This window comes from Takifugu rubripes, chromosome 4 (genome assembly GCF_901000725.2).
Source record: "Takifugu rubripes chromosome 4, fTakRub1.2, whole genome shotgun sequence".
NCBI lineage: Eukaryota > Metazoa > Chordata > Actinopteri > Tetraodontiformes > Tetraodontidae > Takifugu > Takifugu rubripes.
In genome coordinates this window covers 10,158,556-10,184,178 of record NC_042288.1, presented here as the reverse complement: position 1 = coordinate 10,184,178, position 25,623 = coordinate 10,158,556, and the positions used below count along the sequence as shown (strand labels likewise).

General features: G+C 43.8%; 1 protein-coding gene across 1 annotated transcript; it reads left to right on the top strand.

Moving 5' to 3' along the window:
- Window positions 1-35: 35 nt before the first annotated feature.
- Window positions 36-25,510, top strand: LOC101063195 (C-terminal-binding protein 2). Its single transcript, XM_029835742.1, is given in 10 exon segments — window positions 36-93; window positions 19,327-19,481; window positions 21,433-21,577; window positions 21,674-21,880; window positions 21,975-22,189; window positions 22,778-22,908; window positions 23,007-23,134; window positions 23,213-23,336; window positions 24,197-24,260; window positions 24,262-25,510. Coding segments are annotated over 10 exon segments (1,311 nt in total). The 3' UTR covers window positions 24,346-25,510.
- The last annotated feature ends 113 nt before the right edge of the window (window positions 25,511-25,623 follow it).

The window sequence follows — 25,623 nt, the reverse complement described above, 5'->3', positions numbered from 1 at the left end:
TCAAGAGAAGAGGGAGCGTTTCAAAGTGTCACAAGATGGCTCTGGTCGATAAACACAAAGTGAAGCGCCAGCGGCTGGACAGGATCTGCGAGGGTGAGACTCCATTATTCCACTCTTTCCCTTCTCTCAGCTTATGTGCAGGTGGGTTTACACACATGCACATAAATTTGACATCAGATTCATATGGTTATTAATGAAACTGTATTTTATGGTTATCGGCAATAAAGTCATCATCATGCCAAAAGAGGAACATGGATTACTTTTATGGTCCTTTTAGCGACCACAGCTGCTCTTAAAAATGTGTCAGACAGGAGATTCACATTGAGCAAGTTTGGACTGTGTTGAATCACAGTTTCACGGTCATGTTAAATCAGCTCTGCTGTACAGAAAGTGCATTTGGAGAAACAAATCACAGGCTGTTCTGCACCATAATGTTAATTCCCCACACTATTATTTAGAAGCAGTGTTTTGACCAAGGCGTGAAATAGAAATCAAACTTCATATCGCGCATATTGACAAAACAACAAAAACGTTATCTAGTGAATCTAATTGCGCTCGGTGAGAGAACCCCACCTAATCTTCTTTTATCTTCTCAGGGGAACTGTGTCAATCCAATACTTGTTTCACAGTGGAGTGCATCGATTTCATCTTTACTCACTGTGATGAGTGGCTAACTGAGCTGTGCCTGTGGCCCAAATTGAATTTGAAATGGGTGATCAAGTGGGGCTGTTTGCTCCCATCAAAAGTGGTCACGCTGCTGGAATGTAGATTCCATCTGTAACTGTTTATGGTTTTGCTCTGAGTAGTGTTTGCCGAGGCAGTTTTATTTATCTGACCTGAAATCACAATCGTGTTTTACCTTGATGGGCTTCACAGACAGGACTGTGAACAGCCTCGAGTAAGGAAAAACTCCCCGAGAAAAGAAAAATAAACTTTTAGCAGGATCAGAGACCTCGGGGAGAGCGGCAGAGGGGGGATCGCTTCCCCAGATTACACAAAGGTGCAGTGTGTGTCGCCTGTATGCAACCAGATTAGGAAACGGTGCACAACTTTTATTGAGAGCAAAATCGATGCCATAGTTGATCTTAGTCCAAGTCTTTTGTTCTTATCTTGAATTTTGTGTTTTCTCAGTGTGACAGGTAAGAACAAAAAGGCTGCTTGTTCCGTCTGAAGGAAATTTATGAGCCCTTTTACTAGCGTCTGTCGTTTAACAGTGGATTTAAAGTAATGCAGGTAATTAGTCTCTGCATTTTTGTCTTTGTAGTATGTGCGGCGGCTCGCCCTCTAATTTATTTACCACTCCAGTAAATTTCAAAACATAGTGTTGTGCTAGTTCTGATAACATCTTCCAGAATGTATGTGGAACAACTGCTCCTTCTGTTGTGGGCTTGATCCAGTGCCAAGAGTCTATTACTGCGATAAGGGAACTGTGTCAAACATCTGTTGCGAGCATCGGTTCCCATACACTTTCTGTCCCCCATTTTCCTCTCTCACACCCTTTCTCTCCTTCTGTCCCCTCCATCTGTGTGCGCAGCATGCCTTGGCTCCGGCAGCAGCGGCGCGAGTCGTCATGTTAGCATTTAGCCAGAGCTAACTGACTGATCTGGGCAGAGATAGGATTTGAGCGATGCTGCTCCATGAACTAGGTCACTGTGACAGCATGTTCCTGAATGTTGATTTACAAGTTGGAAAACTGTGCTTGGGCGTTAACACCACAAGATGGTGTAGTGCAGTTTGTCACGGCCATTCCAAGTGTTTTAGCTGGCAGCTAAATAAATATGTTAATGCTTGATAATGCATCTTGTATTTATCGCCATGTGTACAACAGTAGGAGATGATGACACAGCGAGCAGTCAATAATGCGATCAGCCATGCTATGGTGGTAGAATGAGTTTTATATCATTAGGAGATATTTGCAATAATAAAATGTAAAAAAAAGAAGACAAAAATATAAATAGGTACCCTCATGAAAGAGGGAAATTCAGGAAATGTGTAAAGAGAATTAAGGGTGTGCCCTGATGTCACTCGTCCTTGTGAATGTGAGATAGCTCTGACGACCCATTTTAAAAGCTTGTAGAAAGATGCTGCGAGGAATTGGTCGAGATATCGATTCAATGAGTAAATGTTTTTGAATCGTATTTAGATTTGGTATTTTCGTTCAAGTTTTAGTTCATTTTTGTTTGGTTTCCCATCTTTGTGTGCCAGTAAGAATGTTTTTCCGTTGAGGTTCATTTTAAAGTCACGAAAATTAAAGGTTTCCCTGGTTCGGGCTGTAGATCAGCTCAAAATGAGTCTGGTTGGGGATGTTGATAGATGGCACATGAACAAAGGTGATGGAATATGGGTGGAGGATCTCTTTACCAGAGAGGAAACACTTAAGCTGTATTGTATGCTTTCTGTCAAAAACGCTATTGTCAGTTCACAATTTCACATACCCCAGTATTTGATTGCATTCAGATAAGGTCTTTATTGCCATCAGCCTCTGCTTTACAATCCCTGTGGAGATGCTTTCAGAGACAAGTAATTCCACTGGAATCACATACAAAGCAGTCACGAGCTACACGAGCTGCCTGTTAAGCATGCATTACAATTCATGTGACAACATTATTCTTTGCCGTTGTAGTGGCATTGTAATCCCATTTCCAGTTGGTGCCTCATGTCCCATGCTCATGCATATGTCATTGAGCATTTAACATTCAAATCATGCTTGGAGAACATGGCGTGTCACACTCAAGGGGGCGAGGTGGTTTTTTGTTACTGTTGCCATCCAGCATTCGCTCTGAGTTAGCAGGTGGTTTTTATTCATGTATGCACATCAGACCAAGACCAAGGCTTTAACAACTATGTGTAAGTACGACTGAGAGCAGGCAGGATCAGAGCGTCCTCTCTTCTCAGAAGATTCCTGGAATGGGGGCATGAATGAGTGGATATAATAGCTTATAAATGGCTGCATTTTGCATGGTTAACCCATCGATTCCAATGTTTGGAAAAGCATGAAAAAGCATGAAACTGCTTAAAACCCTCTCTTGGTTCTTCTCCTGGCTTACCTGTAATATTAATGTGTTGCCAGGAGGGACCAAGACAGAGATGTAGAGTGTTAATTAAACAATGGCATGCATCACACTGGTGCGACAGATTAAATATTGATTTTTCTGTTTTGCCTCATGTCCAACTCTTCAATAGGCGTAATATGGTGGCACTGTTTACACTACTATTCCTAATTTTGATTTGATGCCTCGAAAATGATTGATATTCAATTGTAAATTTGATGAAACCTAGAAAGATCTGACTCAAGACTGATAAAAGATTCTAAATTGTTATTGTTTGATTTTGATGGGATTATTTTCCTTTAAAAAAAAAAAAGACCCTGATTTTACTTAGCTTTTAGACAAAAAAGATATGTGATAATAAATCATATTTACCATAATAAGTAAGCTTCCCTATCTTTAGGTTTATTAGCAGAGCAGAGAGTGTGTTGTATTCTATTGAATTTTTGCAAGTCAAGACATTAAATGTGGGTTCATTTTGAGCTTCTGCCTGGGCTGGTATTATATTTGTTTTCAAATCCCCTGCTTAATTCCTAAATCCCTCAGTTAGAGTGAATCTGTTGTTGTGTGCACAGCCTGGCTACTGTGGTAAATGGAAAAACATTTGAATTTTAAAGATAAATATCATATAGTAGGAGACAAACAGAAATATCCAATTTATTTTTTCCCCCCAGATAAAATCTGCTGACAAAATATGACACAATTTTCCACCTTCTTTCCTTTGATTGCTTAGTTTTATAGTTTATTTCTCATGCTAATCTACACATTGGGTAACCTGTAGCAGCACAGGATGGTTTATTAGGTTTAGTTTACAGTTTAAAAAATATATATCCATCTTCTATTAGCTACCTTTACTCCTTAAACAGGTTTACAAGAGGCCATCACATGGTGGGGAGCATACCCCCCTGACAGTCACCAGTTTATCACAGTATTTGTGCATACGTAGGAGGAATTTCAGAGTTGCCTTTAATGTGCATGTTTTTAGACTGTGGTAGGAAACTGGAGTTCACTTGTGGAACATGCAAGCTCCACAATAAAGTCTCAATTTGGAATCAAAACCAGAACCTCCTTGCTATGAGCTTTCTGCGGTAACTACTGCACCACTCTGTCCCAATAAAAATCTATGAAAAGATAAGGTGTATAATTTAAGAAAATAAAAGTTAAACCACAGTGCTGCATGTTAGGCTAGCAATTGATGGAGCTCAACACGGATTCCTTATCAAATTAATGCATTTTTTTAATGGGAATGGGCTCTCCTAAATCTTCCATTTTAAGTCAGCGTTCCGTCCAGAGAAAAGATGATGAACCACAGATAATTGTGTCCGGTACGAGTTGGACTTCTGCAATCCTGAAGTTGTTCCCTATCAAAGTCAAGTATGTAGACACGGTCTTCAACTCTGGTATTTGTGTGGTAATCAGTTAAACTATTTATGGGTCATGTTTCAACCAGGGTCACAGATTTATGGTACAGGAAATACCGATAACAAGAATTTTAATAACTATCGCTCGTTACCATGCACCCGATAAAGGCTCCAAATGCCATCATTTTAAAGCATACGAGTATGTATTCAGCATGTCTGAATACATGTGTACATGTATAGCTGTACATCAGCTATACAAGCTTTTATATTCATTTTCAGTAAAGGTTCTAGTTACTTTGGATTAAATGTTTATAAAAGAAACGTCCCTTAAATCCTCTCTCACACACGCATGGATGAACACAAACCACACTAACCTCCTGTTACACTTCTTAGCACGGGTTAAAATCCAGATTACAGTGCTTCCATAAGAGAAGTCCATCAGTCATGCATTAGGAGACGGGGAGATTGTGTTTTTGCTCTGATTGTACTTTACAGATTGTTAAAATTAACGTAACATTCTTCAGTGTATCACCTACAGGTTTTGATGGACAGACACTGATATCGCTTATCAATGCTTGAAAGGAATAACTGAGGAAGCCCAGAAAGATTGAAATTAATATACCTTAAAATATTTAATGTTCCCTACTAAGCATGCAGGCTCGAGCGATCCTGAAGTGGGGCAGTGATGGTGAAAACTACAAAGGTGGACTTTTCCAAGCAAATTGGGCAACAGTTGCATAGTGGCTTTGCTGCAAGCACAGGGCCTGGGGGATTAACATCCAATCAGAGTGGATTTGATGTTTACTGACAGCACATGGGACTTAACTGCCAGAACTGTATTTCATTGTGATGCTTGAAGCTGTAGTCCTTTCCTGGTCTCCCTTACCCATCCTGTGAATCAAGTGGAACCGAAATCTGTTGAAGAGATCAGAACTTTTACAGCTTCAGGTAGGTAACCATTCAGAAGACAGTCTGTCATTGTGAACATCATCATTTTTTGAGGTGCTTGTATCTGGTTCACATGATGTCACAGTGGGAAGTGGAATTAAACAGGCTTTATTTAGGTGTAATCCCCCATAGCAATCGGGAGAGCAAGTAAAATGTCCCAGCAAAGGGGGAGATAAATCCTATTGGATTAGTAGAAGCCCATGCCCACCCCATCCTATAACCCAACCTATCCTCTCTTTCCTTTTTTTTTAAATTATCATTTGATCTCATGCATGTGCCGTGTTACTGGTTTTAGTGCGTCTGCAGGTTTCTGTGTTGGTGTGGGATTGTGTGTTGTGTTTATGCGTGGTGTCCTCTTTCCTTGCACACACCAAAACCAGCATGTCAAGAGATTAATTATTCACGGAGCGACAGCCAAACGGGGAGTCACCTGATAGTACGGACGGACACTATTACAGCCTGATATCAGGTGAAACTATAGACCCTGCGTCTTTTTCTTTTTGCTTGTTATCTTTTTCTTTGTCTTCATTCTAGAGTCACGGAGCAGAAGCTTTAAAAGGGGACTTCTGTTAATACAACTACGGGCAACCTTACGTTTTTGTTTAGCATTTGTTAAAGGTTTTTTCAATTTCTTTTTTTTTTTCTTTTTTCAAATGCTTGTCCCTAACAAACAGTTGGGTATTGGTCGCTCCCACAGTTGGGACACATTAGGAGGGAATGAGGGTCAGTGGGACAGGGCTGAGAGTGTCTATGAGCAGCAGGCGAGAGTAGCTGGCAGAAGGAGTTCTCTGTCATACGTAGAAGGAGGAGGCTGGTACGAACCTTCGCCCGGAGTGCGGCCCCCTGACCTGGATTTGAAACGTGATCCGTATTCCTACCAAGAGGCTGTATACGGACAGGTTTACACAGACCGACAAGACCCACGGGGGCTGAGGAAGAGCTCCGTGCCTGATCTAAACCTTTACGAGCGTGCATCCATGGCCCACCGGGGATCCATTCCGCATCAGGATTATTATCCTCAGGACCCAGCCATGACTCCTCGTCCACCTGAGGGATTTTACCGGCCAGAACATCAGCCACCACCGCCTCACCCTATCAGTAGATCGGGGTCTCATTTTGGGATTGCACCTGGGGCTCGTGCTGGATGGGATCAAGGGCAGTTAGGGAGAACGGGACCTCAAGTCCCTGTATCGCCTGTACATCCTCCTCCAACTGCTCATGAGTTGACTCGGGCTTATAGAGAACCTGGTGCTGTAACTGCTGCCAAAATGTCAACAGACAGCCAACAGCGAAGACCTTCTCGAGATGCATCTCCTGCACACTACAATGTGGAGCATCCAAGGTATGCAAACGAGGCTCCACCTCTCACCAGTCAGCCAGTATACACTGATATTAATGGTCGCACCTCTGATCCACAGCAGCAAGGTGCTACTTGTCTAGTTGTGGATCCTGCCAGTCAGGGTATGATTATGAGGCAAGAAACAGCCTCCCCCTTTTCCTTCCAACAACAGCAACAGCAGCAACAAATTCAACTGCAGCAGCAGCAGTTGCAACAGCAGCAATTACAGCAGCAGCAGTTGCAGCAGCATCAATTACAGCAGCAGCAATTACAGCAGCAGCAGTTACAACAGCAACAACAAATGCAGGAGCAGCAATTACAACAACAGCAAATACAACAGCAGCAGCAACTTCAGCAGCTTCCACAGCAACAACTTCAACAAGAGCCACTGCAGCAACACCTGCAACAGCAACAGGCCCTTCCAGCTCAGCCTACCATGCCTGCCTCTGATCCAAACCTTTCGGTTTTGGCTCCACTTCCTGCTCCTCCTTCCATGGTTCAGACTGCTGCTGTTGCTCCACCTGCCCCTGCCCCTGTGCAGCCTATCCAAACATCAGCATCTCCCCAGGTTAATCCACTTTCTGCTTCTCTTCCTCCTCCCCCCACTGCCCCACAGACACCTTTGCCAGTAGAACCCAAAAAGATTGTTGATCCTGAGTTTCTTGCTCTACTGAGAAACGAGGGCCTCTCGGAGAGCACGATTACCTCAGTTATTCAGCAGGGATTTGACTCCACTAGCATGCTGGCTGTTATGGAGGAGAATGATGTCCGTGCCGTAGCACCCAACCTTGGCCAGGCTCGTGTACTCTCCCGATTGCTCCAAAATTGCAAGCGCCCAATTGAGACTCCATCAGCAACTTCTCAACCACAAACACCCATGCGTGGCCGCTCTAATAGCTTCAGCCATCGCTCAGACGTCCCCCACCACCACCAGCACCACTCGCCACACACTCCTCATATGTTGAACGTGGACCCACAGCTGATGCCCCCACAGACCCCAGGAGCTATACCGTCCATCAACTCAAGGATGGGAGAGGTAATGGGTAGAAGGCCCAGTAGCGCACCCTCTCAGCAACTACTTGAAGTCTCTGGAGGCTATCCTGGCCAACCACCTCGCACTCCAGGGCCATATGCCGGAGCCATTATGCCCATTCACTCAAGACCTATGTCTGCCTATGCTTCTGGGATCACCATGCCAGGAATGCCCATGCAGGGTATGCAGATAATGCCCCAGCAAATGACTGGGTCAATGCCTGCCATTGCAGGGTCTATTCACTCTATGCAAGGTATGCCACAGCAGATGCCAGTATCTCTGCCAGCTTTACCGCAGCCACCACAACAGGTCCCAAAAGCATACTCCACCAATTATACGGTGCCCATGGAGCTGATGAAGAGGGACAGGAACTTATTACCATTGTCACCTATGCATAGCCCTCACCAAAGTCCTCAGCTGATGCGTAAGGGTAGTGGATCTGCTTCAGACAGTGCCCTCATCCCTATAGTACCTGCTGCTCAAGGCCAAGGCCAGGGGTCCCTTGTTGCTAACCAGAAGTTAAGCCGTCGTACTGGTCCACCAGTGATTGTCTCCACTATGGCATCTCCAGATACAAGTAAAGCCTTTTTTCCTGTACTTCTCATTGTTTGCTTTGTCAAGGCTGTTGGGAGAAATTTTTGAACTTATGGATTGAAATAGTAATGGTGTGTTGTAGGCTGATAAAATAGTTGTGTTCCAAAATCATTCAGCAGACAGACAGTCAATTAATTAAAATCAAACAAAAATACATCCCTGTAAAATAGTTTAGAATTTACTTTTAATCACTTAGTCAATAATTAACAAATATATATATATAAAGTTCCATGCTACTTTAATGCATATTTGATGCATTCTCATGATGAATCATCAGCATGCAATGAGTGTACAGCATCTGTTTTTGGTATTCTGGTTTGTGAACTTGTGCAGCTTGGGGGGAATACATGATTTGTTTAGCAGAGTGTGGTTACTGGACTGTGATTCACAGTGCTTGACCTTAATAAAGCCAAACACAGTGCGAATGTTAATAGAGCGATTTCTCTAAATTGCTTCGTCTTTCATTCGGTGCTGCAGTTTGCTTGATGCGATGAGGTTTTTCTTATTCCATCAGTGATATGAAGCATTTTTTCTGCCATGCATGTGGATCCATATCTATTGTTAGCAATATAAACCCTTAACAGGGTGATGCTACATATGCTATCATGTCTTCAGTGCTGTCGTGTCTACTTAAACCAGATTTGTGCAAATTGCATCAGCTTTGAGTGATTTATTTTTTATTTTTGTAATCTCTTGCCGTCGCAGTAGCACGTTGCTGAACTAATAAGGTATTTTGCAGTTTCAGTTTTTATGTTCCTCTTATTCTGCAATTATTTTTCAATTTGGAATGTTTTTGATGATCCATCATTGATGGCACATCTGCTATTTAGCTGTCATACGGTGTTGGAGTTTTTGTTTCATTTTTATTTGAACTGTCAAAGTTTCGAAAACATTGGACGGTCACAAAATGGAGGTTTTGAATTTTAACTTGATTTACTGCATCCTCATCATTCTTAACTATATCAGACTATCAGACTTCTGCTCCACAGAAGTGTCATATTTTTCTTCACCCATGACCTGATTTAAGACATAAGAGCTGATTTTTCTGCTGGGGCCATTTCACTGGAGGCTGACCAGCAGCACCATCCGACTGATAAAATCAAATTACAGTGCTGATGGTCTATGTGTGATTGTGTCTTTTCTCTGGGCAGGTCGTAATGGGAATGGAGGAGGGGTTTAATCCTCCAGATCCTCCATTGCCACTGCCTCACTAATCCACAGATATTCTCTTTCTGCTCAGTCTCTCTCTTGGCTTTCTGTGAGATTAAATGAACTTCTCTTCATGCCCTGTTTATAAGTTGACTATAATGTGGAGTAAGTTCAAATGTGTACTGCAGATTTATGTCAGGTAATTTTAATGTGCTATGTTGAATTTTATTTCTGCGAGAACAGTCGGACAATAATTGTTTTGATGCACCAACATGCTGCTACAGCAGACCTGCCTCGTATATTGTTCATGTACAGCCTAATAGACCTCGTTTGCATGGGGATGACATTTGATTGTTTGGCAATTTCATCTTTAATGGACACAGTTGTAAAGCTGTTCTAAAAGCATTTTCCTAAAATGTTTGTTGCTAAGCAACACAGGTTTGTGGTGGCAGTCATAAGTGGATTAGTTTGTGGTTTCAGGGACAGTTGGTTGTCAGAAGTTGCTGCAGAGTTACACATACACCACATATCTTTTTTTAATATCTTGAAATATTTGGAATATGACATTAATCTTTAATTCACATTTTATGTGTTACGAAATTTAAAATTTTGCCCCATAAAATGTTGGCATAAAAATTTATATTGATATTTATTCAGGTGAAAAATCTATTTTTAATGCGTTTCAGTTCATTATGATTCTGGGGTATCCTGACACGAGATGACAATGAAAAAGTAACAGCTCGTGTTGACGGGCAGCCATTGTCATGCTACTATTGAACTGATACCTGAATTACAGGAATAGTTGTTGCACACCAATAACTCCTGCAGTTGAACGCTGGATTGTAAAGAAGAGCAGTATCATCTACTGATATGAGTGTCTTTTTAAATGATTGGAATATATCATATGTGGCATTGCTGCCCCCCAGGGATAATCTTTCCAGTATTTCTTACATGTTTCATCGCTCTCATTTAATGATTGATACAGAACGACTCACTATAGTGGCAGTTTTAAACACAATATCATTGTAAATATTGCAGTATGTTTTCTTTTCAGTTTTACTATGCAAAATGTCCTTGAGCAGTCTTCCATTTATCACAGAGTCATATTCATCCCTTACTCCTATTAACGGTATATTAAGTGATGTTGTTTTAGGCTCTTATGGACTTTTCAGTGCTGAATGTGACAGCTCCTGCCCCTGGCCTCTGCAGTAGAGTCCATGATAACTCGGGTCATTTCTCCTCTGGGTGACATACTAGCCGCAATTTTCTCCTGATTTTCTGGGTCTGGCGTGAGGATACAGGAGGGTTATGGCATAATAATTTTAGAGGGAGCAGATTATTAACAAGGTCCAGGTCAAAGCTACAGAGTCGTTACACCAAGTGAGGGATTAAGAGAGAGAGAGAGAAAGAGGACTCCGGCTGTATGAATGATGCTTGCTGGTTCTAGTGGGGGGAAGGGGAAATAGGGCATTTACAGCTTTATGAAAACTAGTCCTATCAGGGCAGCAATACATCAGGGGTTTCTGTCTGACCAGTTAGACAAATACTTCCACTTGAAATCCCAGTTTTCTTGGTGAAAGCAGGACTGTAGGCCTGGTGCACCCCAGGCGCCCCTGTCTTAAAAATATATATCTGACTCTGTGTAAAGTGTGAGCGCTCGACGTGAATGAAACTGCTGAGAAGCAAATCTCTGGTTACTTCTACATACAACATCCAGCAATGTGTCTGTTGTGTCACACCAGATGTCCCCCTTAATATCAGGCAGCAATTTCCTTTTCTGTCATCAGTAAGTCTCAGCCAGGATTAAATTGAGACAAATCATGACTACTCAGTTTGTCTTCATCAATTTCTTCCAGTGTGAGTCAACCCCAGTTGCTAATTTCTTGAAAAATAGCCCCTATTAGAACATTTTACTGCTAAAAGCCACCGTTCAAATAAAGGAAGTACATTAATTTATGACTGTGTTTTAGAGGCTTTCTACGCAAAAAAGGTATGATGGGTAGAAAATAAACAGCATAAAAGACAGTAATAGCCTGGTTGAAGAACATTTATTTTTCCTCATTTATTTTTTTCCCGATTCTATTTGGACAATTTTGTGTTAATGCAAAACATTGATGTGAGAATAAGCAATTCTGAGCTTACAGATTTTATATCTATGCATTAACATAATGAAAAAGAGACTGTATTGCGATAGCTAATGAGCTGTCAGACATGCTGTGTCTTGTCTGCAGGCATATTGTGTTCTGAATACTGATTGAAATACTGTGCAGCAGCGATCAAATAAACTGGACCTTGAAAGGTGAAAAGCTCTTTCTGGCCAGTGCGCTGCATCTTTTCAGTAAGACCTGAAGTGATTCAGGGATGATTGGGGAGAACAGATGCAAAGCAGCCAGGAGAGGTCACATACTCCGCTCAAGAAAAATAAGTAAAGTTAAAAGCAATGAAACTGGAGACTGAAAGCCTTCTGACACCAACCTCTGCCTCACGGTTTATGCTCATTTTTTTCCCGAGTCTGCCCTGTGTACTTTTCTTGTTTCCTAAGGTCTATTCCATTACCTCATGTCTCCAGGTGACTGAAGGACGTGTGCGCATGCATGTTTGTATGTTGCGGAGGTTGACACTTTTCCTGGCTGTGTTTCGGCATGTTGTCGATATGTTTAGAAGTACCGATAAATCTCATTTGCACCTGAGGAAAACATTATACAGTGCCTGTTCCCTCTAGACTGTATGTGTGTCTTATTCAGGAGCAGACTAGGCTGGAAATGGTGGGAAATGAAATTGTACGTTTTTTCCTTTTTTCATGGACGCCTGTTGATGTTTTGTTTTAGCTTCCAGACGCGTGTAATTAGCAACTATCTCCCTGTCTCGATTTCCTACAGGCAGTGTTTATTTGCTTATCCATATCCTTTCTACTTACTTTCTCCATTTCCTCAGCTCGGGTCTCAGAGAAGAGAGGAGTGAAATGAACAGATGGTGTCAAAATGAGAAGAACTTTAGTTAAATTTGATTCTCTCAACATCTGTTGTCCTCTTGCTGCTGTGCCATTTCTCAGACTCCCCCTCTTCTCTCACCTCTCTTCCCACTCCCATCCGTGCTTTTTATTCAACAATTTCAGAGGTCAAATTATTTTGTAGGCCTGTCTTGCTCCATTGTACTGTTTGTTCAGTGGGGGCTCTTAAATCCAGGCCTGACTTATTAAATCTAATCAAATATTGTTGACCAATGTTTCCTTCTTTGCAGCCAACGTTTGTGACGTTGTCCTTCTTTTGTGCCTGACTTTACATCTGCCAGCATTTATTTATTCTGTTTCTATACTTTGTATAGGTTGCTACTACAATTCAATTTCCCTACGGGGATGAATAAAGTACATCTTAATCTTAATAAGATTGGTAGAACCACACATGGAACACTAGGTTATAATGGTTATTGACCTTCATTATCCTTCATTATGAGAGACCTTTTTAGGCAATCTAAGAAGCTTGGTGTTTGTCTGCCCCTTCAGTCTTCACCTCTAGTTGTAAACAAACTAATCGGTTGCTCCTGTGATCACCTCTCACCAACAGACTTCCTGTTTTGATCCTTGGAGATAGCAGGTCTCTACCCAAGGGAGCCTGATCTCTCACATTTGCACACAGCATTACCATCAAAAATCTTAGCTTGTATGACATGTATTTACACCCCTGGGAGGATGACCATCAGGGCGGAATGGTTCTGGCTAGGGTCTTTCTGAAGGCTGTTTTCCTCTAACAGACCAAAATTGTGCCGCTGATTATCAAAGACAATGGTGGAACACCCCAGATTGGTCCTGGGCGTCAAAGTGAATGGTGCGTTTCGTGTGGTAATGTGTCCTGGGTGCTTTGGCTGGATGAACGATTGAATGTAATCATATGGACATATACTATATCTGAAAGTAATTGCGTGAGGTCTCAGGCAGCACCAAACAAGGGATTATTATTTTGACATGAGAGTCACCATTTAAAGGCATGTCTGTGTTGGAGAGCAGGAGTAAACTCGCAGATTAAGAGTGCTAAATGTGTGAAAGGGAATGACACTAAAAGGAGGAGGGAGAGAATGGTCTACCCTCTAAAGACCGGGAGGCTTAGATCACGAATTTGAGAGAAGGGAGTGGAAAGAAAAAAAAGGAAAGAAAACATGTTGAGTGATGGACAGAGAAAATGGATGAGGGAATGCTATTTGTGCCAAAAGCTGTGACTGCTCTCCTTCGCTTTTAATGCCCCCCCATCTCTTTTATTTACTCCCATCTTTTCTCCTGCATTGCTCTGGCACAGCTTTTCCATTTTCTCCCCCCACCTTCCCCTCCCTCTCCCTGTTTCGCTCCGTCTCGCTTTTTTCTCATTTCTTTCTCTCTGTGAGTTGCAACAAAAGGCTGACGGAGCGGTTCTGACGTCTGAATGAGCAGCACCAACCTCCCTGTGAAGGGAGAGAAGAAGGTGACAGCGCAGAGAAGAAGAGGCTGAGGAAAGCACACCGGAATGATGACGGCTAGTTGAAGAGTAGTTTTCCTTTTCCTGCCGCCCTGTTCTTGGAATTTAAAGGAGTTTCAGCGCTGTAACCATATGTGGCTGTGACCTACCCTCATTCATTTCATCCCACCTTTTTTTCTTTCCGTGTCCCGCTCTTAACCACATCCAAGTGTTTTTGCAATCTGAAATTGAGAGAAATGGAAGTTCTGGGAGTGAGGTGACGAAGGAGGACAGCTTTGGAAACACGCAGCGGGATATCAGAAGCAGAGAGGAGACGGTCCAGCGGGGCTGTGTACAGATCCTCCTAAAATCTTAGGTTTTTAAAGCCTCTTCACAACATTTTCTCTGCCATGTGCACTTCCTGATTTGAAGCATGTGGAGACAGCAGTTCCCAGGCAAGGAGCATGTTTCATCGCCGTGTAAGATTTTTGAGCTGTGCATGTTGTCATTAAGGGCAGTAACAAAAAAACCCTGGGGTGCTTTTGCATGAAAGGACGCACAGATGCCCCCGCTGTGGCGGGGTTGGGGGAGTGGGGTTTGACTTGCGTTCTCTCAGGGGAAGTGTGTCCAGAAAGCTGCATTTGTGCAGGTTTCTGTGTAACAGCAGACACGAGACAGATGGGTGGAACATAACTGACTGTAAAATGTCATTTTTGTGGGAGTGAACGGCATTTATCAGTGCATGTTGAGGCATGTAGGATACCATCAAATTAAAAAGGGAATAGCAATCAAGCATATCTTAAAGTTCAAAGCAGCCGATGATTCCTCTGTTGTTAACATTGCAGGAATATTTTGTTGGATTTATCCAGTCAGCACAGACCCTCCTCACACAGGAAGAGATGCTGCTGAATCATTCTGTTGGCATCAAACAGTTTTTAGCATAGATATTTCATGCTTTCTGCTTTTTTGGTCTCATTAACTTGGAACAGTTGGTGCTCTTGGCTCTAGAGCTCTGATGGCTTATCTCCTGTCCTGCCAGGTTTGTGTGTTTAGTGCATGTTCCCAGTTTGCTGGAGTGCACGCTTCACTGTTCATCAGCGCTGACAGCTGCTTTTGTCTCAGCTGTTTTTCTGCCTGGCTCCTGAAGAACACCAGGCAGCATTTAAAAGACAAAGTGATGGATGAAGTCTTGCTCACTTTGTGGCATATTTACTGCTGACACCACCTGAGATATCTTTATGTGGCAGCTCTGCTTTCTCCCTCTTCTGCCATTACAGTCAGCCTTTTTGTTTCTTATCTTCACCCTCCCCTGCTCCTCTTGGCTGGGCATTTGGGCGCTGATAAGTTTGGAAGAGAACAGGCAAAGGGAGGACAAACAAGGTCTTTGTGTGTCTACATAGAGGGAAAGGAGACATGCTGGGGTGGTAGTGAGGTAGCTAGCACTGATAGGGTACAGTAACCGCCTGGAAAAAAAGGGTCTGCATTAGTTTTATTGTGTTATGCAGCACTAACAGATGATGTCGGGGAGTTGTGAACATTTCAACAATGCACAGCCGTCATCTCTGAATATCAGCAGCCATTAATGGTTATTATATGTGGGCGTGTGCAGCTAAGAATAGCTAATCGCTGCCAAAAAACAGGAAGTACACCCTTTCCACCTGAATGCTGCCAGTTTGGGTGAGGCAAGATTGGGGTTATTTTCTCTTTCATATTCAGTGAAAGTCTGACCCACCCATTTGCTCAACCCCATCACTGTGGCCCCCAGCTTGGAAGTTGCTAGGTAACCAGAACCAGCTGTTGGTCCTGATCCCGTTGAGCTCCTTTTGGCTTTCTGTCAGCTGCCTAGTAGAGTTCTCCGTGAACTCAGTGACCACCTCCACTGTCCTGACATCATTGTGCCCTGGAAAATGTTCCTCACTTCCTTTTGTTTTTGCACCATTATTGTTCCTCTCGTCGCGCAACCTGTGTGGGAGCTGTGAGTAATTTTACAGCATTTCTAGAAGAAGTTGGGAGGTAAAGTAGAGCTGCTGTGCATGGAGATCTCCTGTTCTGAGAGTGCTGAGAACCAGCTCTGTGTCTCGATGAAAGCAGCGTGTGAGGTGACAACATCCAACTGTCTCAGAGGGTTGTTAACATGGATCTGAGATGGTCCCGAACAGTGTCATTATTCAGGGAATCACAATAGCAGGTAAGATAACACGGCTCCTCTGTCCTAAAGTGGGCCACTTCCTTTTTAAAAGTCCTGGAAATGTCAGAAGCCCTGAAATCGGAGAGCCAGGAAACCACAGAACTGCAGCGTCTGATCAGAATTAAAAATCTAAAGATATATACGATGCAGTGTGATGTTATTGAACCCCTAGACTGGCTATTGAACCCAAGGGACCAAACACAGATTTATTTCCTTTCACTGATTGATTGTTTTGACTCCTAAAGCTCTGACTCACAGCATCTGGCATCTCACTGAGCTGCTTTTTCATGATTGGAAAAAAAAACAAAAACCAAAACATCAGGCACCAGATTCTATTCACTAAGGACACATTTCTACAAGCTCTGCCCTCTTTTTTTTTATTACGCTTAAAGATGATGTTACAGTTGCTGGAATCCAAAAAGGCTTTTTAGTTTGAAACATCTGGAATCCATTTGTGGGTAAAATCACACTATTGGCAGCTCTGCTGCAAGTTCTCATACTTCCTTTGGAGTCATCAGGTTTATTCCTTCGTGTTCTTTTCCTCTGATGTCTTGAGGATCCTCCCCTAATGACTGCTCACACACCCATCGTGTTTTAAGGTGACATAAAGGAGGGTCACATGGTGGTGCGTGTAGCGGACCAGTGTGTACTGTCGTGTACCATCCTCCCATTAGTACCCCAGTGTCAGGGTAACAAAAAGCAGGATGGCACGGATTAGTTTAGGGTGTTTAGTATTAAAAGCCCCAACAAGAACTTTCATTATTGCCATCTGTGGCTGCCTGTTCTCTCCCTGGGAGAACCCACACTTACTGCTTGATAATCATGAAGCAGAGAAAAGCCAGATAAGGCCGCTGCTTGTTTTTAATAATATCAATATTGTCAGGGTTTCCCATGCACAAAGGGCTTAGATGTTCATTTCTACATTTGGTGATATTACAACTAGAACGTTCTAGCATCTTTTAAAGTGATTTATAATTTTTTAAATAAAAAACTTCACCTGTAAAATATGTTTTAGAATGAAAAGAATGTGGGGATTTGTTTTAATGGGCATGTCAAGGAAGAGTTTTTCATTCTGTTTGGGGAAGCAGGTATTAGAACTGTTCTTTTATTCAAAATTGTTGCCAGGCAGCTGTTAATCTGTGAGGTTAATGCCTGCTTTCACGCTAACGTCTGGCGGGAAATCCGTGAGAAGAACGTTCGAATTAATCATTTAATTTTAGCTGGAGTTGCTATTTCCGAAGTGTTTGGAATGTGTGATGCTCTAACAAAGTTACCATAAATCAAAGATGAGAGAGACTACTGTAAGGAGGGAAGGGGAGGCGAAGTGAACGTTCCCCTGCCTGTTTTTTGTTGTTTCTAAATTCCAGACTTGAACTGAAACAACAGTTTTTGGAGTTGTGCAGCGTCTTCTGAGACTTGAGAGTAAATCCCTGAAAACTCATTAACTTTACTGTGACAGGCGCTCCCTGGAGCCAGGCATCACCTCTGAGTGTTTCCAACTGTGTGTGTGTGTGTGTGTGCGCGCGTGTGTGTCTGTGTGTGACTTCAAAATGTATACAAATTGCTCGTGTAAGAAGAACATATGGAACATCTTTCTCCATTCTTCGTAGGCAGGTATTCTAATCATTCAGACCCTAATTATCAGCCTTGTTGGGTGTAAATTATCATCATTAAATTTGTTGCTATTTCCTGCCTTGTTACGCCAGAGACAAGCTGTCAGCAGCCATGGAAAAGATTAATCAACACAACAGTGTTTTGACAGATTCCCTGATTAGTACCTTTTTAGGGTAACTTTCTTTTATTACCTACAGTTTACATGAGTTCATCAGCTGTTTCTACCACTTCCAAAGCTGTTTGTCTGTGTATTTAGTTGCTTTTTGTCTCTTTCGGTGTATAATGGAGTGGAAGGTTGCAAAGAGATGCACACACCACCTCACACACCCCCTCACACACCCACACACCTTCATTTGAGTGTCTATCTTTATGAGGTTGTTAGTACCAGCCAAAATGACCTCACTGCGAAATGTCCTCGTTTTGCTCCTAAAATACGTTTTCTAGTCCCCACTATCTATAAGAACACAAATCAGCACGCTCACACACACGCATGCACACACACAGTCGCCTGTGAGAATAATGCTTAAAGATCTAGGTCACCTTCTTTTTACGTTCTTCACTTGAATTCTTTACCTAAATGTGCTTTTCTGCTCATCATTTTTGTCTTTCATGCGCCACTTTTAGAGCAATAAAGCTGCTTTTATTACTGCAGCAATGATCGTGCTGTAAATTCTCATCTCTTTCTCCATCTGGAGCAGAAGAAGGCCAAAGGTGTCTCAGAAAGCTGTGAGCAAATACTCTAAAAGCTCAACAAATTAGCACAAGAGTGAAAACAAAGGAACGCAAATTTCACACTATTTGTTGTTTTGGGTTTTTTTTTTTTTACAATATTGCTCCCAGGTATTAACAACCTTACTAATATGCTGTTTTCAAAGGTTTTTTAGCGAAAGCAAGAGTGGAGTAGCCAGAAAGAGATCATGCGGGCTTTCATGTCCTCTGCAGCCACGCAGATGTCACTAAATAAAATATTTCATAATCCTGCCCAAAACCTCTAATCACCATGACAACAAGCAGCAGGGAGTCAGTGAGCGGTGGTGTATGGGCCCCACACTCATTTTTTCCATCCCCCCCCCCCCCCTGTAATTTGGGACCTTGGTTGTTTTTCCTCAATGTTGCTCAATTTTGCAGCACTTATCAGATTTCCACGTGGAAGTTTTTAGTCGCATTGTAGAAGAGTTATCACCTTATCATGTGCACACTGTCACAGCCTGGTTATTTCAGCGCTCACTCAGGGCTTATTTTTAGTAATGAACGGTGATCAAAGAACCAGCACCCACAGAAGTGCCTCTACACAGTGATAGGATAATAAAGATGATGACCTCATGGGGTGAAAGGACCTGTTGCCTGGTAACAGTGTGACTAACAGATAAAGACGGGCTATCTGTGTTACCAGCAGTGTTTCACCTGACACTGGTCGGTGTTTACCAGGTAGTGAATGCAGGTGACACACAGGTGGAGCATGATGAAATCTACCAAACAGTGTGCGTCAGGTGTGCGCGCACATCTGTGTGACGCTGATTTAACCCCAACACTCGATCTCGACACTATTTTCCTGTGTTTGCCTCTTTCTGCAGCGCACTCGGTTTCCGCCAGACATGAATTATTAACTCCTCTCCTCTCACTCTGCAGGTATTCGTCCCCAGATTATGAATGGGCCTATGCACCCGCGCCCCCTGGTGGCGCTGCTCGATGGCCGCGACTGCACTGTGGAGATGCCAATCCTCAAAGATCTGGCCACCGTGGCCTTTTGTGATGCCCAGTCCACACAGGAGATACATGAAAAGGTAGACGCGGATGAACCTCCAATCCTTCCAAGGTAGTTCTCTGTCAACTGGACCGGTCCAGTTGACAGAGAACTACCTTGGATACGATGACCTGGATGATTGAGAATCTACACAGACCTCCAATCCTTCCTTTTTGTATGTAATTTACATTTATAGCTTCATTTTCTTTAGGATGGGGGGGTAGGGGGTGGTAGAAACTAAAATTTCAGCAACACACGATGATGTAGTTTGAGTGAAAAACTCTTTGCTCACCGGCTCAACGCTGCATCGTGAGCAATATTGCAGTTAAAGTCCAAATGAAATTCCAGCGCCCAGACATCTCCTCCTCCTCCCTCCCAACACGCCTCCTCTTGTGTAATGCTCAATAAGAATGTGAGCCTGTTCCATTCTCCCAGTTCAGCTGTGATGGTTTCATCGTTGACTGTAATCCTACTGGGTGTTGAAGTGCTGCTTTGTTAAATGAGGAGGAGGAGGATGGTAATAGAAATTCAGCATAATTGTTCTGACTGAGCTGGGATGGATGGAGATTGTCCTTATTTTATTGCTCGTATACCAGAATCGGTCTGTAGAACGTTTAATGGCTGCAGGGTTTGTTTTATACACTCTACACAGGACGTGCTCCGCTTGGGTTTTTTTTTTTTTAACCTTGCATTTAGAGGTTGAGCAGAAGGAACACATGCTAAATCCTCCATTTTAAAAAAAAAAAAGAAAAAAATCTTCCTTTAATCACACACACGTGGAAAACAAACACTCACAAACAGTCTCTGTCCACAAAGATGCTCTGGTATTTACACATCACACAAAAGCAGCACCCATCTGGGAGAAGAGATGGCAGCTTTCCCAAAAATATAACAGCGCACAGTACAAATGGGCTGGACGGACACACACACACACACACACACACGCACAAGCACTCACACACAGAGGAGCAGCCTTGTATATTTCAGAAGAGCAGCTCTTCAAACAAAGAACAACAACTTTCTGAGCGACATGCTGCTGTCGTATTTGCCTCCACTGCCTGTGAGCTGGCTCCTGCAGAGTCTGCTGCAGTACATTGACTCTGCAGCTGCAAGCCAGCAGTGACCTACACACACGCTCCTGACTCACCGTCTACTGAACACAGTGTGTTAGACGGCACTCACACTCGCGTGGTTCTGTCCTTGAGCAGGTGCTAAAGACGGCGGCTTTGCAATGAAGCCTTTGATACATTACGGCTGGTTTATATCCAGAACAATCTTCTACGCTAACGTTCCGTTTGACAAAGAAAGTGTGCTCATGTTGTAAAATACTTCATTAATTAGGAAATGAGAATGTTTCAGGGAGGAATTAGGCAAGGAAATTATTTATTGATCCCGCATGTCTGAACTGTAAAAATCGAATTAAAAGTTTTGACTCTAGTCTTGCTGCTTCATGGTCAGATTTCCCCCCAGAATGGAGGTTAAAACAACATTGCTAATCGGCTCCTATCAGATTTTGAATTCCTCTTCCCCCGTGTTTGCTTCCAGGAAGGTGTTTCCTCTGTGTTTCTGCAGAGCAAAATATTCATAATGGAACATCTGAGGGGACAACAAAACCCATTTGCTTATTTTTTCCACCCGACGCGGACTCACTCTGCTCGGGTTTCCTGCCAGTCTGATTGCTCATCATTTTTCCAGCGTCTTCTCCAGCCAGGCATTCCACTCCCGGCTAAAGTAATGAGATTAATCATGGAGGAGAGCTCCAAACTGGAGTTTTAGTATCCCAGCCTGGCTGCATCTCTCTTCAGCAGAAACATTTCATGAAAATTCATGGTTTTGGTCATGTGGGGAGATTAGATTAATTCAGTTAGTGGTTTCGCTACCAGCAGCTCCTTGTTTACATTCTCTCAGGTGCTTTATGAGCCTGCTTATGAGTGTCTTTGAAGTGACTTTGATAAAAATGAGAATATATTATGGGATGAAACTGTCTTCAGGTCCTGAATGAGGCAGTAGGGGCCATGATGTACCACACCATCACCCTGACCAGAGAGGACCTGGAGAAGTTCAAGGCTCTGCGCATCATTATCCGCATCGGCAGTGGCTACGACAACATTGACATCAAGGCTGCCGGGGAGCTGGGTGAGTCTGAAGGGCCGATGTGAGAGGAGTGGAGATGGAGGCTGTTCGCAGGCAAGATTCAGGTGCTGGAAGTGACAAACAAAATGTTTGTTCCAGGCATAGCAGTCTGCAACATTCCGTCCGCGGCCGTAGAAGAAACGGCGGACTCAACGCTTTGTCACATCCTCAACCTGTACCGACGCAACACCTGGTTGTACCAGGCTCTCCGGGAGGGCACGCGGGTCCAGAGCGTGGAGCAGATCCGGGAGGTGGCGTCAGGGGCAGCGCGCATCCGAGGAGAGACACTTGGACTCATCGGATTTGGTGAGCAGCCAAAGAGTGTTGAAATGAGTAACTGGAATGGTGTTTATTTGTTAACACCCTCTGCCCCCCCCCCCCCCCCCCCCCCCCCCCCCAGGTCGCTCAGGCCAGGCGGTGGCCATGCGGGCAAAAGCATTTGGCTTCAACGTGATCTTCTATGACCCCTACCTCCAGGACGGTCTGGAGCGCTCGCTGGGCGTGCAGCGGGTCTACACGCTCCAGGACCTGCTGTACCAGAGCGACTGCGTGTCCCTGCACTGCAACCTGAACGAACACAACCACCACCTCATCAACGACTTCACCATCAAACAGGTGAACCACAACGCAGCCTAATCTGAGGAGCTGCCAGGGAATAGCTTCAGATCAGGCTCCTCACAACACTAATGATGTGTGAGGCTTTGCTCCCCAGCTTTAGCCCAGCGGCCTGGCAGCTGCCTTGGCTGCCGGCAGCATTCCTCTGGCTGCCAGCGCCGCGTCGGAGCCAACTCCCAGTTACAGGCCGTTTAAACTCAACTTTCATTAAGCTGTTACAAGCACAAAAGGAGAGTTTTATGGATCAGGATAAGAGGCGCACACATGTTGTAGTAGTGAAGAGATGGCGAGACGTCAGTATTTTTGATAAAAAAAAGTCTCCATTTGCAAAGTCGCTGTGTGTTTATAGTGCGAGCAGGAGCAGTCTTTCATGTTGTACTTAAAAAGCGTGTTCCTCTGATCTCTACTGCCACCTGGAGGATAGCACGCGAACTACAGCCCAGCTTTACATTTAACTGCTGGAATTAACTTATTTATGGAATAATAGATGAATGTGTACTTGTCTTTGTCATTTCTTGAAAGTGTAAAGAATTGTTACATTTTTATTTTTGCATTATTTTGTCTTTATGTATCAATGTGCGCGTTTAGATGCGTCAGGGTGCGTTCCTGGTCAACTCGGCGCGCGGCGGTCTGGTAGATGAGAAAGCTCTCGCTCAGGCCCTGAAAGAAGGCAGGATACGAGGCGCAGCTCTGGATGTTCACGAGTCGGAGCCTTTCAGGTGGTTACTCTAAAAAACTGGTGTTTTTGTTAACTTTGATGCATAAAAGCAGGTTTAAAAATACCAGAAATGAACTCGTGTCCATATTTCTCCTCCAGTTTTGCCCAAGGTCCTCTCAAAGATGCCCCCAACCTGATCTGCACACCACACACAGCCTGGTACAGCGAGCAGGCGTCGCTGGAGATGAGGGAGGCCGCCGCCACAGAGATCCGCAGAGCCATCACTGGTACAGACGCCCGTGTGAGGACACGCATTGGCACGTGTGACCCTCAGCTCGCTGATGTGCACTCTTTCTTCAACCTAGGCCGCATTCCCGACAGCCTCCGAAACTGCGTCAACAAAGAGTTCTTTGTTACCACGGCGCCCTGGGGGATGATGGAACAGCAGCAGCCCCAAGTGCACCAGGAGCTCAACGGCGCCACCTACAGGTGGGAGGGGGGACACCCCTTTAAATACAGGTTTATCTCCTCCTTAGTTTAATTTTTAGCCTTTGACACGAGCTGCTTCTCTCACACAGCCGAGTGAACCAAACCATGGTACAGGCCATAGCAACGGGAGGAATGCAGGACAAATTATACACCTAAATCTCAGTCAGGTAAATACTGACGCTACTGACGTGCTACACACCAAAACAACACGTCATCATTGAATCCAAGCTTCCAGGAAGTTCTCAAACCACAGTTTATCTCAGAGAGTCTTGAGAAACCTCTGATCTGATGCAGGTTTGAACTTTCCTCCCCCACTTAGTCCCCCCTTTCTGTCTAATTAATCATCAGGTCGCATGAATGATTGATTTTTCAATCTGATTGCACTTTTCTTCTTTTTCCACATCTGAACTGGGTCACTTTTCTGGATGATGGAGTTCAGAAGCACCGCGGGTCTGTTTTAAGGTCATGTGACTTTAGTGTGACGTGCGGTCAGAATCCAGGCCAGCTCCTGCCCCCCTGCCTCACACTCGGACGTTAGGAGCTAAAAAAGATGATGTGATGTAATGACGTGCAAATCTGATCAGATTCAGATCTGAATTGAATAACGTGGGCTGAAACTCGGTCCGTTTCCGTCTTCAGAAATCACTTATTAGATTTACAGACATGATGTTTATCACGTATAACAACCGTAGCGTCCTGACGGCTGTGTTTGTCGAGAGGGAAGCCAGATATTTATAAATATTAATGCAGTCTGCACTCCGGGTGCTGGTTTAATCTGTTTATTAAAACATTCAATAACCACTAAAAGTTTAATTGTATCTTCCCATACATTTTTGGCTGATTTTCCTTTTAATCCTTAGATTCCCTCCTGTGATGGTGGGCGTCACCCCCGGCAGGATTCCTGTACCTGTGGAGGGGTTGGTGCCCGGGGGGAGTGCCCATCAACTACAGTTTGCCCCCTGGTACCCATCCATCACAGGCCGACTCCCCACGCACGGCGAGCCCGTGAGAGAGCACATGACTGGGCCGTTGGACAGCCGCTGTACTCTCTCTCACTCTGCCGTCCGACTTTACGTTTGACTTCTCGACTCCGGCCGTCTGGACGGACCGGCCGCCCGCCCGCCCGCCCGCCGGGTGACGTTTCACAGGTCTTTCTTTCCGTATGGACGCGCTCAGCCCCAGAGGGGACGGACAGGAACGCCTCCGGACCGGCAACCTTTTCCTCAAGCATATCTGTGATTTCAGTGATATTTTTCTTTTGCGTCTCCACTCGAGGCTGCATTAGGTGGAGATTCCTGGGACGTCAACAAAAGCAGGTTGGAATCAAAGGCGGCGCTCGCTGGTCTAACAGAGGACCCTGAAGGGACATTGACGGTCTGTCGGTCGTCTCATGTGAATTTTTTCCCTCCTCACCTTTGAATCCACATTCTTTGTTCCTCTTGTTTCATTCTGTTCTACATCGTGTGAGAACGAATTGATTTAAAGTTAAATATATGTTTACCAGACCAGAACAGTCAGCTAGTTGCCCGTTAGTGGATTGTGGCCCCAGAATGTAGGAGACAAACAGGATGTGGGGCAGCGTGCATTTTCCTGCTCCAGCGAGAATAGTTTGACTTATAAAATAAGAAAGAATCGATTTAGCTCTTTAAAAAACATACTGGCATTGTCATCATTTCACCGCTGAACTGAGGTACGGGGATATTTCGAAAACAACCAAACGTAGAGTACGTTTCCGCACCAGCTAACACGATTGGGGAAATTTTTATTAACTCAGGAAAGACAGGTTAAATATGTCCAATGCTGACAGCAGAATTATTATATCTTTCTCCACTATCTTCTTTTTTTAATATATTAAATGTTTTCGGTTTTTTTTTTTTTCATGTTCAAGGTTTTCGGTCCTATTTGACTCGTACTGCCTCGTTAAATGTTCTTATTACCATAGTCTTGTGTGAACAAGCACCCTCCCCTCCCCTGGTAGGTTTGGTTTTCTGATGAAGCAACAGTGGCTCTCGGGGGGGCATTGGGGCCCCGTCCATCCCTCATAGCCCCAAAGTGTTAGCAGAAGGCTACTAGCACATTGTTTGGTTTTAGTGTGTGTTTGTATTTGTTTCTTGTACAAGGTGAACGTATAGCATACAGTGCAGCTGGAAATAAAATACTGTTCTGATTGATGATTGGCTCAGTGGTTGTCATGTTCAGGCCCCCGTGAGTCAAAATGTTAGAAGCAACTGAGTTTAGGACACAGAATGTTTGGAAATATTGAATAGTTTTTGTAAAGCTTGGATTT